Source organism: Nesoenas mayeri (genome assembly GCF_963082525.1).
Source record: "Nesoenas mayeri genome assembly, chromosome: 1".
Taxonomy (NCBI): Eukaryota; Metazoa; Chordata; class Aves; order Columbiformes; family Columbidae; genus Nesoenas; species Nesoenas mayeri.
This window is the reverse complement of record NC_137541.1, coordinates 65,938,250-65,957,378: the sequence shown is the minus strand read 5'-3', so window position 1 is coordinate 65,957,378 and position 19,129 is coordinate 65,938,250. Positions and strand designations below refer to the sequence as shown.

Genomic DNA, 19,129 nt, shown 5'->3' with positions numbered 1-19,129 from the left:
CCTGGCAGTGCCCTGTTGGGCATCGTACGACAGCCAGTGTGGATGGGGCCAAGGAGGAGGGAGGCAGCTCCCAGGAGGGCAGCCTAGAGACATGAGGGACAGGCAGGAGCACTGAGGATGGGGTGGTGTGGAGGACTAGGGAGTCAGCAAACACTGCCAGGAGGGAACTGTCATGAGAGGTGGAGGGACAAAGGACATTATTAAGAGAAAAGCAGATATTGTTAGTTCTGCTGAGAAAAAACAAACCTCCAACTCACTATTCCTCCACTAGGACAGAAACTGCACATTCTCCACCTTTTTTTTTTCTATGCACAACCCAGGAACAAAATCTATTGGCCTCCCCTGTTTGCCTTGTTCCTTGCTAAGGGACAATCCCATCCCAGGGAGGCTAATGGAAAAAAACCTTCCCCTGACTTCAACGAGAACATCGCTGGGGCAGAAGTGCCTAAAAATGAACAGAGATGGCAATTTCAGGTGGAATTTCTCATTTGCCTTGTACATCTTGTTCCCTTTCATTACAGCCCAGCTTGGTCTCCAGGCACTGCCACCACAGTCTGGGCAGGCATCCGCACTCGCCCCGTCACTCTTTCCCCTGGAGAGGCTCCAGTGTCACAGCTCAGCCAATTCAGAGTGAGTTACTGCTCCCTCCAGCCACTACCTTGCCCAAACCGCACCTCTGAGCCAAGATTTTAGCTCAAACTCTGAGCTGCAACAGCATCCTCAGTTGGACCACGACCTTCACAAAGGTAAATTTCCCAGCCTCTCTGGGAGTCACAAGTACTGTGCAAAAGGCATAGCTGTGCTATGTGTGAAGGGAGGAAATAATAACTCCATAAACATAGAACTGGATTTGATGCACCTCCAGAGACATTGCAAGTAACGTCACTGGTTATTTGCTGTGTTGGGCTTGCTGTGTTTTGGGTTGTTTTTTAGGTGTTTTGTTGTTGGTGGTTTGGTTTTTTTATGATGTCATAGAATAGATCAAATTGGGCACAATTGGTTTTGCAATGGGAAGTGATAACCTCCACCCAAGAAAGTCACCTTGGGCTTTGTTGCCACAATTTAATAAAGTAAAAAAAAAAAAAAAGGAAGAGAATGATCCAGAGACTGCCATGAGGTGTCCAGCATAACAGGGGAGTGATCTCTCCTCATCTTGCATGGCAGAGGAGCTGGAAAGCTCACAGCCAGGGACACAGCGCATCCACAGGGCATCCAGTCCAGCTTGCTCCATGCCAGCCAGCACCTGCTGTTCTTGGAGTAAGACAGGCAGGTAAAAACCCTGCACTGCCTCAAAAATCTCTGCTACTGCATTCATCTGAAAGCACAGAGGGAAACATAGGTGGGAGATGGAGGAGGCCAAACACAGTCCTTCCCCCAAACACAGACCATCAGGGTCACAGCAGCAACCAAATGCTGCTTCAGGTCACCAAGAACTTAGTCAAAATACGGCACCTGTGAAACTGCCCGGCACCACTCCAACACACATACTCAGCTCTGAGAAAGACCAGAGCCTCACCACGCAGGGGACAACATAGTTTTACTGCTGCAGCACAGCCAAGCTGGAGAGAAAATCTGTGTCCCACTTTCAGATGCCAAACTCTTTGTTCTCCTTCTCCATGAAAATGGAGAGATAATCATGCCCCAGAGCCCTCAGGCTGCTGCGAGGCTCCAACTTGTTCATACGATTTTTTGGGGTGGAAAGCAGAGAAAAGCAGATCCATCTCCCTCTAACGGGAGCCACACACAAGCATTGTTAGCCAGCCACCCATCAGCAGAGTTTTTCCTTGAAATAGCCCAGAAAATGTGCTCATTACTCAGTAAGGCCATGAGCTCCTGCCACCTAGGATCAGCCTGCAACTAGCTGGGCATTATTATCTCTACTACTTAAACATTTGGAGCTTGCTTCTCCTCTCCCTACTTCTTATGCTAAGCGCTATACAGTGGTGTAGAATGAGCAGCTCTTCCTCCTGGGGCTTGTGATATCAGGAGATAAGGCAGGTGAAGGAAAGGTTGTTGTCCCTGTGTCACAGCTCACATGGCCAGCCTGTACTAGGGTGTGGAGCCTGAACCACCAGGGCCAGGCACAGCCTTTACTGCAATGAGCATCTCCTCAGGGGCCAGACACGGCTCTCACTTGCTTTATCCCTGGCATAAAGGACCCAGCTTCATGGGGCAGTCCACCTCCAGCATAAGGACATTAGTTGTTTGTTCCATGTGCCCATTACATTTCTCCAGAAGAAAACGCAGTTGCAGCTGCGTGTCTTCAGCCTGATTTTTATTCTCCTCAGTACAAAACTCCAAACTGTGGTAAAGCTTCTCTTGAAGGGAGGAGAGAGAAAAATAAATGTGCTGGAGGTCTCTACCACATGCTGGAAGAACCATAGTAAGGTCATCAGCAAACTGGGGAGCCTTTGGTAGCCAGGCTGTGACTGTCTCTTCCTCCAAGCAGTACTCATGGAAGCTGAGGAGCAGGGAGAAGGTAGAAAGGGAGGAAGCAGAGGAGTTTGGCTAGTTCTCCAGTGCCATGGAGACAGAGGAGTGATGGAGAGGGACCTCCTTCAGGGTCAGCGTCTCTTTGGGATAGGTAGGAATGAAAGGCACAGACATGCCGCCCTGAAACTCTGCAGCAGCTTTACAGGCTGGGAAGCTCAACTCCACTGTCAGAGTCTGCCAGAGTTTGCAGGACCTCTGCAAAGGGGTGCCAAGAACCTGAAATGCTGTGGTTTTGGCTGATCCTTGGGACTGCAGTGCTCAAGGCTGGGAAGGGCAGGCACAGCTCCAGGCAGAGGCAGCTGTACTGATTCCTCTTATGGATGTCACCTACCCTGTTCCCAGAGTTCTCCTCACTGGATACCCTTGCCCAAGGAAACCTGCCCAGGTTTTCACCTAAGTGTTGTTACAGTGTCTTTACAGAGACATCCTTTAAGCTCACTATATCTCCCTCCAGCCCAAAGGCACTGTGAAAAGCTTTCCACTTTTCAGGCCCCCGATACCATTTCTGGGTGCTGCTCTTGGGCCACCATCCTCCCAATCACCCTGCCTGGCAGCACTGGTTCCCTGGATGGAAACAGGGGACTCATGCCTTGCTTCTCCATCACAGCAGCAACACTCTGCCTAGTCCAGGCTTTTGCTTGGGGTGAGGGGGTTTTGAAGTGGACACTGGTTGCTGCAGCTGCCCATTAACAAGAGGTGGAATCCAGTTGGCTCTATGTGCTGGTGGCAGCTGGGAAGGACACTGCTTTCCCAGCAACTGGCATCTTTCTTGATCAAGAGGACATTGCAATGGCAGTGGCAAATGGCAAAAAGAAAATTAGGGATAGCAGTGGTGCAGCTGAGGGTAAAGCATAAACAAAATCTGCTCTTGCTTTGGGCAGCGTGTCTGCTTCACCCTGCCCAAATAGAGCATCAGGCAGGTGGGTCTGCCCCCATTTTCTCACCACTCCAGCACCTTTGGGAGGCAGAAACTGTTTTTCATCCTGTCTTGTCCTTGTACTGCTGACCCTCTCAGCCTCACATCCAAGCCAGAGTGGATGGAGGAGAGCTCAGCACCTGCAGCACCCCTTGCCCAGGGATGCTTGTGTAGGCAGGCAGCTCTTCCCCACCACCACTGCAATGCTCCCTTCTCCAACCCCCAATACCAGACACCACTGTCCCAGTAGATGCACCTACCTCACAATGCCGGCCAGTTGTGGGTCCTTGGGTTGCACAGAGCCACTCACGGAGACACCAGCCCGGGAAGGCACATAGTAACCTGCTCCCATACACATCGGGGAGCTATGAGCCCCTCCTGCCACAGGCCCCCTCTCCCCCGTCTCACCCCACGCAGCTCCTCATTGCCCTTATTGATGAGTCTTTAATGAGCTTTGAGCTCACGTCCAGTCAAATCAACACCCTGCATGTCGCGGGGGGTGGGGGAGCTGGGTACCCAGAGCCACTGGAAAAACACACGTTGCTGGGAGAGAAGAGGCTCCAAGGGCATGGGCAGGAGGGAGGGCATGAAAACGGGCAAAGGGCCTGGAGCTGAAAAATGAGGGAGGCAGCAGGTGAGTGGGTTGCATGGGGTTGGTTGCACCCATGTTGCCACAGCAGTTCCTGTGAGGATGGCTGCAGCAGTACATCAGAGGCTATAGAATCACAGAATGTCCCATTTTGGAAAGGACCCACGAGGATCATGGAGTCCAACTCCTGTCCCTGCACAGGACAACCCCACAGTTCACACCATGTGTCTGAGGGCTTGTCCAGTCTCTTCTTGAACACTGTCAGACTTGGGGCCATGACACCTCCCTGGGGAGCCTGTTCCAGTGCTCCACCACCCTCTAGGGGAAGAACCTTTTCCTAATGTCCAACCTAAACCTCCCCTGGCACATCTTCCTGCCATTCCCTTGGGTTCTGTCATTGGTCACTAAAGAGAAGAGCTCGGCACTGTGCCCAAATTGTTTGCAGTTGGAGTGGTCTCCAGCTTTGCGAGCAGGCCTGGCTGCAGCCATGTAGAGGATGCAGAAATCTGGCACGGTGGGGAGGTTGGGTCTTTGTCTGTGAGCCTCTCCTGCTTTCACAGAACGCTGCCTGATGCAGCCCTCGCACAATGCCAGGCCTGCAACAGCACAGCCGTGCGAAGGGGGAACAGGGCAGGCAGGGCTCAGGAGGAATCGTTCCAAAGGACCACCACAGTGTCACCAGTCAGGTGCACTACTGGCTGTGGGTCAGGCTTTTGGAGAGGAGGCGGAAGGCAGTGGAAGAGGGATACTTCTGGTTTGAAATGTCAGGTACCAACCAAGCAAAGGAGTCCCATGCGAATGACCAGTTGCTTAGCATGTAAATCCTGTCATTGGCTCTAAAAACGGTTTCCCTTTTCTTTATCTTTCTGGGTCCCAAGACAATTTTCATCCACTGGGAGCACAGAGAAGTCTCTCTCAAAGGCAAGGTGAGGGAGCTGCCAGCTCTTTGAGCACCACCTAATTAGTGGCAGCATTTTCAGAGGTGCAGGGGCAGCAGCCCAAGTAAATTAAAGTATGATTCTGCCCAGAGATGGCCAGCAAAAATGACACCTTCTCACTTACAAGCTCCTCTCTCTGTGTGAAAGCAGAGCTAGTTATGCTTAAATTAGTGACAAAAGTACACTTAGCGGCTTTCAGTGCTGCGAAGACAATGCAGCCCATGACCCCAATTCCCCCTGTACCCCAGCCCATACACAAGGGCTTGCTTCACCCCAGCCATGACCCCACACCTGTTCCCCAGGTGCTCAGGTGGGCTGAAGGGTAATCCTGGTAATCCCTGGTAATCCCACTTATTTTATTCCTTATTAGCAAAACTCACCTACTTTAAAGGTCCCCCATGTCTCCTTAGAGCAGGTAATTGCACCAATAACCTATCACAGCTAAACTTAATGCAGCTCACCTGACAAAGCCCTTAACCCACACTGATGGGAGGGAAAAAGTGCTGCCTTACATCTTTGCTGAGGTTGCTTCTTGTGGTTCCCTCTGTGCTAATATCCTTCCTGTTTAAAGATTGCATTTCAGGCTAAGCGGGCAGTAGAGCAACATGAAGGAAACAGTAAGACTGCTATTTTGGTTATTTTGGCCTTCAGGTAAAGGAGAAAGATGATGGTGCCAGGAAGGTTGGTGAGAGAAAGAGTGGAGAGAGAATATTATTTTTCCTGGGTAAAACCAGGAAGGTTTGAAAGCTGAGCAGGACGGTTGCACACAGGCTGAAGATATCCTGAACAAAAAAGCTTCCTCTCTGAGCTGGAGCAAATTCTGTGAGCTGGAATCCCTTCTAAAAATGAGCTATGGGGCTGAGGGAGCTCCATGATACCTCTCTACCAGTGAACCTGTGTCCCCCACGCCACCTTGTGAGCTTCAGTACCTCTTATGTAGCAGCTAGTAAAGTTGAAAGAGAAGTAAGCTTTATCTGTCTCAGAAATCTTTCCCTTCAACTCTTGTCTGGGATTAAAAAAACATTGGAAATGTTGTGCTGCCCTCAATCCCTAGCACACACATCCTGCATTTATGCGAGCACAGTCTGCACTGGCCAGACCTGCAAGGACAGGGAGCACGTAGTACAGAAGAGGGAGATATTATTGCCCATCACAACATGGAGGTGAGATTCTCCTGTCTCCTGGGGAATGTGCAGACACAATCCTGGATGTGCTGGACTGTGTAGGAGGCTCAGCTCTGTCTTGTCTGACAGACTTGCTTTGCAGCCACCACAGATTCCAAGCCAGGAAAGGGCTTTTTGAATGTAATGCCATGTTACCAGGTCAGATTTGCTTTGGACAAACAAACCAAATTAGAGCAGATACCTGCAGATGGTAGTTTCAGAGGAGAAGCAGCAGCAAAGCCCCTGGCCTCCTTTTGTCAAAAGGAATGAAAATCCAGCTACAGAGATATCATAACTCACTCCTTCCTGAGCACGCTGTGCCTGGCATTAGCCTGTCCATCACTGTTCTCTCTTGGCCTTCAATCTCTCCTCAAGCCCCATTGCTGATGTGACACTTCCTAAAATAAAAAGACAGGGAAAGACAGCAGGAGTTTGCTTGCAGGACGGGTGCAGATCTCAGGCCTGAGGGAATCAGCCTGCTATATGCATTTTCACAGTTCCCCACGCAGTTCTGGCTGAGGAACACCTGAGAAGCACAGTGGATCGGCTGGAAACACCAGGTGCCATAGGCAAAGACATTAACTCCTTTTACTGAAAGCACAGAAAACAATCTCCCTGCTTCATGCACTGCTGGCCTGGACAGAACACTGGCCAGAAAACAGCAATTTCCATCGAAGGGATAAAAACGAATTTGGAAGCAACAAGTGTTTCCTGTACAACATTTGTTGGGTGAGTTAGAGGCAGAAGTGGGTATCAAAGGCACTGAGAAGCAAGAATTTATCTCAGCATCAGTCTGAGCAACCCCTTCCTTTCCCAGAAAAAAAAGGAAAGTAGAACCAAGAAAAGAGATGATATGGATATTTCATCTTTGGCTAGGACTAGACATGAACTGGTAAGCACAAATGAATTTGGGACTATGCGTTCGAAGAGAAAAAGAATTTCTTTGGAAGGGTGGGATTTGGAGCTGTTCTCTTGGTTGTTGTCCATAAACATTCATGAGACTAAATTTTTATTCACCAGTGTGTTCCCAGAAAATGAGAGCTTGGCAGATACTCAGACAAATACTCTCTGGCTTGAGTATTTGCGTTTGAAGCATTTGGGCTGCCACCTCCAAAGCTCTTGGCGGCTTGGAAAGTATCCAGCAAAAGAGCCCAACCCCACCATATAATCTGGGTGAGTAAACACAAGTGCAGAGAGTGTTTTCTGAATAACAGCTATTGGATGCGATGATAGCAGTAAAAGCTGCCAAACAATCAGGCTAGCCATCTCTCGGTTTAAAATTCATTTGCAAAAATCATTAGCACAATCATTGTAAAATAAGCAGAAATATAATCACTTGAGGATAATTTGAAGAGAGGAAGAGGGCTGCACTCACTGAAAAAAGCTACTGGTAGCTGCGAGGCTGCCTGGCTCTGGCTAAGCCCACCAAGTCCACCACATCCAAAGGGAAGCGAAGCTGGCCAGCACAGCAGGTCTGGCAGACATTGCTTTTTTGAGCCCAGTCTAAGGCTTGGCCTTTTCCTCCACAACCTCAGCGATCCTGCCAGCCTGCGGTGGGGTCCAAGATGGCTTGCCTCCTTCCACCCTGAGCAGGCTCAAGCCTCTGCTCCAGTCCACCTCCTGCCACCCTAACCGTCCTCCATAACACAGTGTAGGGAAGCCTTCCCTAGATAGAGATAATGTATAAGACCAGGGTGGGTAAAGCATGACAATTCCCATGCTCAGTCCTCCCAGCTTCCAACCACAGGTGCTAGATGAGACTCCCAGCCCAGAAGACCTGTTGAAATCTCCCTTGGTGGGGTCCAGGGTCACTTCATCAGCAGTGGCTGGGCTGTTAATACCCAGTAACATAATCAGCTCCTACCCTCGCTGGCCTCTTCTCTCCAGGGAAGCTACCAGAACCTGAGGTCCTCCTGCTCCTTGGTACCTTATGTGGTTCCTCCCAGCCAAGGTGGGATGAGCCAGCACTACGGCACAGGGAGAGGTCTTGCCCCACACATTTCTACTTCTTCACAGGCTGCCAGCCACACACCTGGGACACACAGTGTATTTGAAATATCCTTCCCCCAGAAACATGCCCAATAGTTTCCACAGCTAGCACTTTTATTTACAGTTGCCTTCACCCACGGGTCTTAAATCTACGTTTATGCCAATTGCCCCTGCAGCTGCTAGGAGCCCTTGGGAGCAGTTTCATCTTGAGATCACTTGTTTCACAGACTGGGAATTTTTAAATCACTTCCACTGCCAGCAGCACAAACAAAGCAGAACATGGTAGAGGAACAAAAAATGTAAAGGAAATATAGTAAGAACAAAACTGAAAATAAGTACGAGAAAAGGAATTTCCACCCTGGTGGAGATTAAAGGTGACCTGCAAAAGGAAAATAGATCAGGTTGGAGGACTCTTGTTCAAGACTTGCCTACTCATTTTTTTATCCCTCGAATACTCTGGAGACAGGGACAGCTAGTGAGATAATGTCACTGGCGATACCAGCAGTAAGACTTCATCAGCTGTGAAACAGCCAAGTTCTGTTAAGCTCAGTGTTTTTTCCATTGTTTGCCCTGTGCACTTCACCTGAACTCATGTGGCTGAGAAACACCTGGGAGAAAAGCTTCCTTAGCTAAAGATTTATCAGCACTGAACTTACAGTCAGCAGGTGAGACCTGAAGGACCAAAAGTCCTTCAGCACAAAATGAAGAAGATCAGTCTGACAAGTCCTGAGATGCCTTATAGGGGGAGGGGGAATATTAGGTAGAAGAGAAATAAAAGGCCACTAAAAGAAAATCCATGAAATTCACAGAAGTCTCAATGGCATTTTCCCTACTCTTTCTTTGAACGAAGGGCCTTCACCTCCTGTTTCCTTCAGTAGAGTATTTCTAGGTGTATGAACAATTTTTCCATTTAATTTAAATAAATAGGATTGTATATATGGAAGTTTCTGAGAGGACAAGAACACACAGGATAGCCCACCTATGCTTTTGTTAACAGCTAAAGCACAGTGAAAGCTCAGACCTCTGCAATGTCATAGTATCTCCTTCCTCAGCCATGTCAAAGCTCGTGCTGGCACTTGAGGATGTCCCATACCCATGGGTAGCCCAGCCCATTCTGGGCTATGGCACGTCACTGCGACACAGATGCAGTTTGTTGCTGGGCAAAGCCAGACCTGCTTTGCCCTTTCAAAAAGTGTGAGGTTTAATTACTAGTACCTGCCTCCCAGGAGCTGCCTGAAAGCTCTCGAGCTGATTGCTGGTTAGATTAAAGCACTGGCAAAGGTATGGCACCTGCCTATGAGCTTTTGGCATTCTCCAAAGATGCTCCAAATGCAGGAGTCCCCACACTGCAAGCATGCCTGGGGTCTGAGTGACACAGGGACAGTGGTGTTCCCAGGGGTCCTGAGAAGGCCCAGGAGGCCATGCACTAGTGGTGTCCATGGTGGGATTTGAGAGTGAACTCTTAGCACAGCAGAGTCTCCTCTTTCCCCCACCTTTCCAGCCATCTCCCCTGCCATATGGGTATCTGAGTGAAACTGGAGAGACCTGGGTGTCCAATGTCTCTGTGATGTGCACCTCCTGGCCAGCACATCAAACAAGGGTCTTGAGGCCCCAGGAACCAGAAGCAAGAGCTGTCACAAACACCAGCCATGGGCTTTCTGCATGGAGAAGGGCTTCTGGTAGGACTTGTCTGACAGCAGGGTTGCAGTACCTACCCACTGTAGGGAGCTCTCTTAGGTCTTCTCTACCCATAAGCAACCAGTGTTGCCCATCTGACTCAAAACCAGTTAGGCTAAATAAAACCAGAGCACCCACTTTGCAAATATAGTTATTGCAGTTTAAAGACCTTTTGGGTGATAGGTGGACATAGTCACATTTATTAAACTGTGCCTGTGTCTCCTGGTTGTTTTGATAAATGCGATTAAAAAACCTGAATCTTTCTATCAGTGAAACTGCTCTCACAGGGGACTGTGATGATTTAGCTCTGTTGCTTCTAATCCATCCAAAGCAGTGCAAAAAGGAAAGCTGTGTTCAAGTTAGCTCAAACTCGATCCTGATGGACTTAATATAAATTTAAATTAGTGTGAATGGAACATAAATAGAAGTGTCCTCACATACTTTGGAAGATTTAACTGAAATCACATACTGTGTTAAACTACCCTAACTTTAAAGTAAATGTGCCCTTAGGTCTAGTTACATCATTAATATAACTCTGCCAGGAAAGTGGATGATTTTTCCCTTCTTATTGAGGCTTATGCTGATAAAAGCTTGAGGTAGGTGCTTTAAATCAGCATAAGTACAGTTATACTGATGGAGCTTATGCCACTTCCAAGTACCACTGTATGGCAATGCTCTCCTACAGGGAGAAGAGGCCTTATTGCACTGCTGTGTTTGACCTCAAAAGCACAGGGGTGTGAAGAAAAAAGTGATACGTGTGGAGGAAAAAGAGGACAGATGTTGATACGAGGTGCAAGCCAGGCAAAACTAACAAGAGAAGCAGAATAACCACTGCCCAGTACAGGTACCTCATCATGGAAATATGAAAGAGGAGGAGGAAGAGCAAAGACTCGGCCCCTCTGTGAGGTGCCAGGCAGGTGCAATCTCATTTATACGCCATGGAAAGGGATGGTGCCTGCCTTGTGTGCAGTGCTGTGCCCACACGAGTGCAAGCAGGATGGACAGGGCAGAGCCAGCCTGGGTGAGAGAAAATGTTTCCAGCCTGCAGCCTTGCTGCTGCTTGCCCATGTGATGATGCTCACAACCAAAATGAGCCCTTGTTTGCAGCAAGCGCATTTCACCCCCCAGGGGATTTGCTTCTATTGATAGAATTGGATGGTGGGAAATTGCTTTGCTGTCGTTCGATGGGCCTTATGTCAGAACATCTGAGGGACTTTGGCCAGAACAACCCGAAGGTGCTGCTGACACCACTGCCCAGGGTCAATACAACACCCTTCCCTTCCTTCCAGAGCACGAAGAAAATTTGGGAAGTTTTACCAAGATTACAAATTACCCCTACTCATAGTCAAGGACTGGAGACTCACAAACTGGAAATACTGGCAGCAATGTATTTACTCACTGGTCTCTGTCACAACGTGGACTTTGGTGGTGTGATTAAGCTACAAAAAAATACTAAAGCATAATTGTCCCTCAGATGACCTGGCACACGTGCACCCACATGGAGATGCACAACATCTCAGATAAGCATGTCCAACCTTCTGAAGGTGACTGACTCCCTTTTGTCCTTCTCCTCTTCACATGAAGACCCATGGGAGCCCAAGGGCCAAAGAGCAAAGGTTTTGCTGCCATCCCTCTGGCCATGGGCTGTGACAGCTGCCTGGAGAGACCCTCCCAGAAGTACCCACACAGGTCAGTGCTCCCCTACCCTTCTTTAATAAAGCCCAACTCCAGCTGCCTGGAGACCAGGGAAGCAGGAAAGTGGGACTGAGCTTGACTACCCCCAAATACAGCAGAAATGCCACCGCTGTCTTGAACTGCAAAAGAGGCTGGGTTGGGGTTCATATTGAAAACTACATTATGTAAAATGTTAGGCAATTTTAGACACCAAATAACTTTAAAAAGCTGTATCTTTTAGCTGCTGGCTAAGGCAGGTAGCTCATTAATTAATTCTTGGAATTTTCCAATCTTCTCACTGTAAAATCAATATGTTCTTAAAGTGCTCAAATATCCTCCACACACACAGGCTATGAAAAAACTACCTGTGCCTGAACAGCACTGCTTGCCCATGTGGAGACATGCTCCCGCACTTGGGCTCCTGGACAAGGAGGTTATGGGACAGGACCACTGGTGCTTGGCCCAGGCTCTGGTTCTACTTGGCCAGTACTTTACTCTTTACCTAAGCAGTAGGTTTAAAGCTGAGTCTTACAAAAGCAGTTGGGATTGGGAGAGCTCGGTGCTGTCAACAGGACAGACATCCATGGGGCAGGATGGCAGGGGTCATGGGAGAGAGGATTCCACCGCCATCCCCCTGTAACATGACTGATGTACATGTCACACCAGTGCCAACGGGAGCCAAAGTCCCCTGGCCTGCCTGGAGAATTCATACCTCGTCCAAAAGCATGACACAGAAAACTAACACTGCCTAGGCACATTTTCCCCAAAGTTATGAGATTAAACCCCAGAACTGGGCCAGTTCCCATTGCCAGGATGCCCCCCACCACCCTGAAGAGACTAACCCAGGGTTTCTGGTTTACACCTCTGTGCCTTGCCACAAATGGGATTTTTGTTCAAAGCTCCCTGCTTCCAGATAGCCTGGTTGAGAAATACCAGGCTCCAGCGCTCAGGCCACCCCTACTTCAAAGCTAGAGATGAGGAAGGCTCATGTTGCACGATACCACCATGGCCTTTCTCCAGGATGTGGGAAAGCAACAGTTTGCTTTTTTCTTTGGGGGTGGGTTTATTCCTCCATGAGAAAAAGAAGCTTGTTACATCTCCTGCTGAAATACGAGGTCAATAAAGGCACCAGACTGCCTATAATCACTTATCCTCCTTCAGTGACTGCTGTCTCCACCATAGCACAACAAAAGCCTCACACTTGATAGACCATATTTTGGAAAAGTCTGGTGGCCACTGGCAAATAACAAACCAGAGTGAGCATGCTTTTAGTCCAGAGCATCCAGCCTAGACAGCCAGTGTGGTAAAGCTCCCCGTCCTGGCTGTAACCCAGGCTGGGCAAGAAATTATGCTACAGCCTGGAAAAAAAAAATATAAAATTAAAAAAAAAAAATAAAATAAATAAAGAGGTTGCATTTCACAACATGGTCTTGGCATTTCACCAAAAGCAAGACAGGACCAGGTCGCCCGCGATTGGCTTTGCACAGCCATTGCAAACATTTCTCTCTGGGAATCCCTTTCCTTTCCACATAGCTTTCCAAGCACAGGCTTGACAAACCAGAACAGACAGCTCTGAAAATAAATGTCCTCCTTTGCAGAGACAGTCATGGACTCAAAACAGAGCCAGGATTATGCTCCAAGAGCAGTCAAGGGGGTGGAACTTATTGTGGGTTTCAAAACCAAACAAAGCAAAACAAACTCCCCACTGCCTCCACAAGTGCTGTTAGACACATTTTTTCTCTTCTCTGGGCTCCAGCAAGAGATTCAGGAATAAAATCTTCGATGCCCCAGCCCCTCCCTGCAGCCTTGCAGAGGGAGCTGGTTGGCAGCATATACACATCTCCTCGGCCCCTCAGGTCTCAAATTTTATTCCTGACTTTTTGAAAGCTTATATTATCTTCTCCTTTGATGAACATTACTGCCCTCTTACCCTGTTCAAGCCCTGATTAGCTAATTAGCAACGGGTGACCATACAAAAGAGTGAGTAACCTAATAAAGGAGAGAACAGCAAGATAACCTGATACTCATGACTGCAGACTGCTCCCTTTTTCCTGGTCCTTGTTTTCTGGGCACCCAAGTCACTTGCCTACCATCTCATATTTCTACCTGGGCAAGCCCCATCTCCCTTCAAGACCAGGAAAGCACCTCACCAAGCTCCTCCTGCCAAACACAAGGGAAGATAAAGCTCTGGAAAGTCCCCAAATGCAAGCACAAACCACAAAACCCCTGCAGATCACCCACGACTCACACAAGGCAAATGTGACCCAAGATCTGAGAAACTAGCCTCCCCTCCTCTTCTAAAGGTTTTCACAAACAAAAATACCCCATTTCCTCCAGCTCAGTCCCTAATGTCCTTTGTTCTCTCCTGACCCTTGGCAAGGTGCGATAAATGCACATGATCAAGGGAAAATCAAGAGCTTTGCTCAGGACAGAGCTGTGGCCCCAATCCTTGGTAGCTAACCCCTGTGCTAGGGCTATCATGGGCATAGCTTCTCTCCATCCAAAAAATCTAAGGTGAAGACTGGAGGGAGGGCACAGCAGCATCTCCAGCTCATTGAAAGCTACAGTAGGTCACTGTCCTTTGCCTGACTGCTACCATGGTCACTGGGGGCAGAGGCAGGTTGGAGAGCTGAGCTCCTCCCAAGATGAAATGCCACTGCAATTCTCCTCCCCTCAGAAAACTATGGAGTCGTGAAAACTGAAGATCTCCTGATAATGAAAAGAAATACATATTACTTCACGCTTGACAAAGGTAGAAGTGCAAGAATTTCTATAAAGAGTCTTCCAGAGCCTGGATGCACCCTCCAGGGCCAGGATGGAAAGAGCTCCTCAGCCAGCTGCAGGCCCAGGGCTGTGCCAAGGACAACCCAGTGTCTCCCTGCCTAACCTACACAGGCTGAAGCAGCCCAGCCAGACCAGGGATCACCTTCATTCACGTGAAGATCTAAGGGAAGAAGCTCAAGAATGACACATTTCTTTTGGGGAAAAATAAACTTGCCAAAGGGCTTGTTTGGTGCATACAGGGATGGATACAACCTCTCTGGCTGTGAGGGTGGATGAGGGGTGGGGAGAGCGTGGCAAGCTAATAACTCTTAATAACTTGTTTGACTTGTTTGCCATTTGTTTTATCTTTCTTGCTTGCTTCAAATTTTGTCTGGTACAAGTTTTAAGCTATTGTTTCCTTCTCCTTTTTTTTTCATTTGGCGCTGTTGAAGGAAGAAGGGAGGGAAGGCTGAAACAGAGGGAACAGGAGAAATGGGAAGGGAAGAAGCAGAGAATGAAGAAAGGAGAAGGAAAATACAAGACCTTTTGACTTGATTTCTTTTGTAACTATTTTTCTTGGCTTTCCTTTCTGGAGAGGAGGGTGAAAATGGCCTTTTTAATGAAAAAAAAAAAAAACCTGAAAACCCAGAAGCGGTAATTAGATGCTTGACAGATGTCTGTTCTCACTTCTATATATACTGTTTTTCCTCCAACCAGGAGGAGCAGCACAGTATAGCCACCTTATAACCTCTCTTGGACTTCAGCTTCAAATACATTACGTCTTGGCCTCTATCAACAATTGCAAGGAGAAAAATATCTCTCCCTCATTTCCATACCATCCCTTCAGTAGTATATTACCCACTGGTGGTACATGGAAAGGGAACAGCTTCCCATCAGATAGACTCACAAGTTTCCCAAAGTGCTTGCTTCCAGAGGCTGATGGAAACCTGTCAGATCTGTTGTATTCATTCAGCAGCACATGAGACGTTTCTATCAGGTCAGCAAACCATGACCTGGTCTCTCACCACGCCTGCATGCTGGGGGTCTCATAGCAAAAGACTTGGTGGCATTCTTCCTCGTTTACCCCAGCTGGATGTACCTGGGTCACTGAGCTTCCCCTTAAACTTCCTGAGACATTGCTAATCCCAGCCAAAGTGCTTGGATGAAATTTCCTGATCCTGGGAATTTTCTAAGTGCTTTCAATGGGGACAGCAATACCTCCTCTGGCTTCATTTAAATATGCAGCTTCCTGGCACAGGTGAGACACTACTATTAGATTATACATAAGCAACAGAAGAATCGGTTTGTGCAGTATTTATTTTCAATAACACAGCCTCATATTTGTGTTCAAAAAGCGATTTATTTCTACCTAGGATTTTTGCAGTGTTCTCGGAGTAGGAGTAAACACACCTCCACGGCTTCTCTGGCAGTACAACACCACCTTACATCCTAAAGGCGTGGCAGCAGGAGAAAAGGGGTTAAATGTCCTACCAAAGGGCCATACAAGAAATCTGTGGTAATGCCTGAGACTGAATCTGGATGGCAAGTCCCAGTCCTTCAACTTTCTTTTTTGTTGCTTGAAGAAGAGATGGCAGCTTTTCTTCTCAAAACCAATACCACCATTTTGACCACAGGTACTGTCAAGGCAGCTGCAGCCCATGCCTGAAATCAAACCTCTTGTGCCCAGAGGCAGCTGCAGAGCAAGCACCTGGGGGACACCCAGCACCCCCCAGGGATGGTGATTTCTCCAGCTGATCAGGCTGTGCCACCGTGGCGCAGCTGCTCCTTGGTGGCAGCCACTGGATTTTGGTCCGGCTGCATGTGGAGACCTGCTGCAGGGAGCTGCTCCCCCCGCCAAATCGTGAGCAGCTCTGCTGAGAGGGAGAGGAAGAAACACCAAAATACTTACCATGAGGCCTGGCTGCAAGCCTCTGGATGTTAAGCTCTGCACACGACTATTACCGCAAGGTGACATTTAGCTCTTTAAAGATATAAAAATAAAATAACTGGCATCTTGTGTGGTGCTGCAGTCCTTTGCAGGGAACGAGACTGAGGTTTGCCAGCTATCTCTACCTTTTGCAGTAAATAATCTCCAATCAAACAATAACATCCCAGAGAGGCACAAATTTTGATACTTGACTTTCAGTGTTCATTTCGCCAACAGTTTTTAGTTTTTAAAGGAAAAGGAAATTAAAGGGGGAAAGATTGCCCTATGCTAATTCACCAGTTAAACTCACAGGAAACTGCAACAGATAAGGTTCCCATAGCAATTGGAATAGGTACCGCATTGCACAGATGAGGCCCGATTTTCCTGCTTACTTTCAGTGCTTCTGGTTTATCTCCACAAAACACAGGGAAAAGCAATTACTTGGAACAAGGGAAAGAAGCTTGTGACATCTCTGATTCTTTTTAATGGCCATTCTCTGGTGTGGTTTGATGCACCACTATTGCAACACAGACATGCACCAGAGCGTGTACCCCCAACCACAGCAAAGCTCCTGGGGAGGATCCTGCCACTGGTTTTTCCTGTGATCTTAAATGTGAAATTCTGATAGGCACTCAAGCAGGTTTTGGCAGAGAGTTTTACAGCCCCAGCCTCCACAGGACAGAGTTGTGTGGCATCTCACCAAACGCCACATCCGAGCGCAATTCCTCCCAGACATCGCCTCACGTTCATGACTACGCTGGCAAAAAGAGACCTTTAAATCGACATAATCTGCTTCCAGTGATCCCATCTTACCTATTAATTATCACTTTATCTTGCCTGAGCTTATGATTATTATGCCCAATTATGTCTTCCTCATCCCCTGAGCAGTCATCTGCAGCAAAGCTGAGGGAACACAATCCTTCCCCCACCCTCACCCCAAAGCTACTCTCCACCACAGAATCAGGACCATCAACTCCTTCATTAATTCCTCTACAAAATGCCCCAGCAGTGCAGTTAAATTCGTAGGCGTGCAGTCCCCAGGGTCTCATTTCTTCCTGCTGTGCTGCAGCTCATTTTTTTACCAGCTGCTCTGTGACTTTTCCTGCGCTCCATGAATTTTCTGAAAGAATTGTCAAATATTCAGCTGTTTCACTCTCAGATGCATGGGCCATGTAGTTTTGACCAAGAGTGAGTCCACTAGATAGTTATTCCCTTTCCATCCTGAGATCTGCCTTGAGATCCATCATCAAAAACCATGATTGCATTGAGTAGCCTGTCACTCTCTTCCTTTTCAGTGACAACTGAAGCTGTAAGTACTAACACTGCAGCCTTCTTTTATCATTGCCTGTGATATGTTCCTGGCTCCATCTCCCTTGTACAGAGGTGACCTAGCAATGCACTTGCCTTTGTCATCCTCTAGCTTCTTATGTACTTCTGAACCACCTTACTTATTCCCTGTGCTAACACCCCATTGTTTTGTGCCTTTGCATCCCGAACTTTGCTACTGTACACACCTTTATTCTCTGCCCTCTCTCACCACTGTGTTTTCCTTTCCTCCTCCCCACATGACCGCGCTTTTTTTTCCTTTCTTTTCTTTTTTTTTTTTTTTTTTGTTTTTTGTTAATACATTGTTTGTCTCTTCCCCACCAGTGTCAGCACTGGAGGACACTTCCGACAAAAGTGTCTTGCTCTCTCCTCAGCTGCTAACAGGGAATGTTATCCCCAGGATATTGACAGAAACGCTGTCCCTGGTGTGTGCAACCAGCTGGCTGAAAGGAGAGGGTGTCCCAGATGCTTCTGTCTCAGATGCGAAGGAGAGAAGGGAAGAACCCAGGAGAGAAAAGAAATCACTTTAGGGACGAGAGAGCAAATCAGTCTGGGGTATGGAGGAGACATCTCCAGTGCTTTAGAAGTGAGTTTCTCTCTCTGTGATGCTGATCACCTCCTGGACCGGAGGGGACCATCCCTTGCTCTTCAGTTCAGACAGGCCAACCATGTGCTTTTTTGGCTGCGGCAGATCCTCCGCTGGGGAAATCAGCTGTGTCAGCCGCTGCAGAGATGAAGTCTCCGTTAATTAAGCTGAGAAACAGACACCCAATAGTAAGCCACAACCATTGCTGAGGGCAAAGGCATCTTAGAGAGCTGGTGCTCCCAGCTCCCCGTTCCTCTCTTGCCAAAGGGCTGTGAAAGGGAGAGAAAAGAGAGCAGGCTCACATGAACTGCTCTCAGTGACAACTAGTCCACCTCTGGGCTCAAACCCAGGCCATGGACTGACCACCTGACATACAGGGCTCCTCATAGACATGTTTCTGGGAGGAAGAATGCTAGAGATTGGCCCACAGTTATTTTCTGTAGCTATGGAAAAGCACCATAAAGCCCTTTTTCCTCCCTATGCCAAGTAGCCATGGTTCCTGCTGACTTTGGTGGGAGCTGTGGAGCTTTCCAAATGGTCTGACCATGAGAAAGTGCTGGGCATCTCCTGCTATGGTCCAAAGTAGGATGGCAGTTGACACCTACCTCAGTGGCACTTCCCTGGTAAAGCCATCCCCCAGTAGACTGGTTCCTGCCCCCAAGCCATTCCAGCTCCCCTCTTCCACCCAGATAAACTGTGACAGTGCAGGCAGGGGATGTGGGGCAGCTGCCTGCCCTTAGCTCCCCCACCTTCTGCAATGCAGTGGTGTTGCAGGCTGTTCCACACACACATACCTTGTGTTATGTGTCAGTTTCGGGGAATTTGTTCTTGAAAAAAGCAAAGAACTTGGAGCTCTTTGGGCAAAAGGTGCTGACCCTCAGAGACACCTGCTGTGAATTCCTGGTCTTTCTCATCCCGTTTTTGAAGCCGCTCTAATGCCACACACCTTCCTGAGTGTTCAGTCTACGCCCAAAGCCAAGTAACACATGATGTCCTATGGCGACAGGCTGAGAGAGTTGGGATTGTTCAGCCTGGAGAAGTGTCTGGGGAGACCTCATTGTGGCCTTTCAGTACTTAAAAGAGGCTTG

The 19,129-nt window shown here is 48.2% G+C and overlaps 1 protein-coding gene across 1 annotated transcript in view; it reads right to left on the bottom strand.

The window, feature by feature from the left end:
* Window positions 1-18,035: 18,035 nt before the first annotated feature.
* LOC308050644 (sodium- and chloride-dependent betaine transporter-like) overlaps window positions 18,036-19,129 on the bottom strand; it is a gene marked incomplete at both ends in the record, with an annotated part of 30,846 nt that continues 29,752 nt past the window's right edge. Inside the window, one exon of the mRNA XM_080360801.1 lies at window positions 18,036-18,179. Coding sequence (XP_080216927.1) covers window positions 18,036-18,179 — 144 coding nt within the window. The remainder of the gene's footprint in view (window positions 18,180-19,129) is intronic.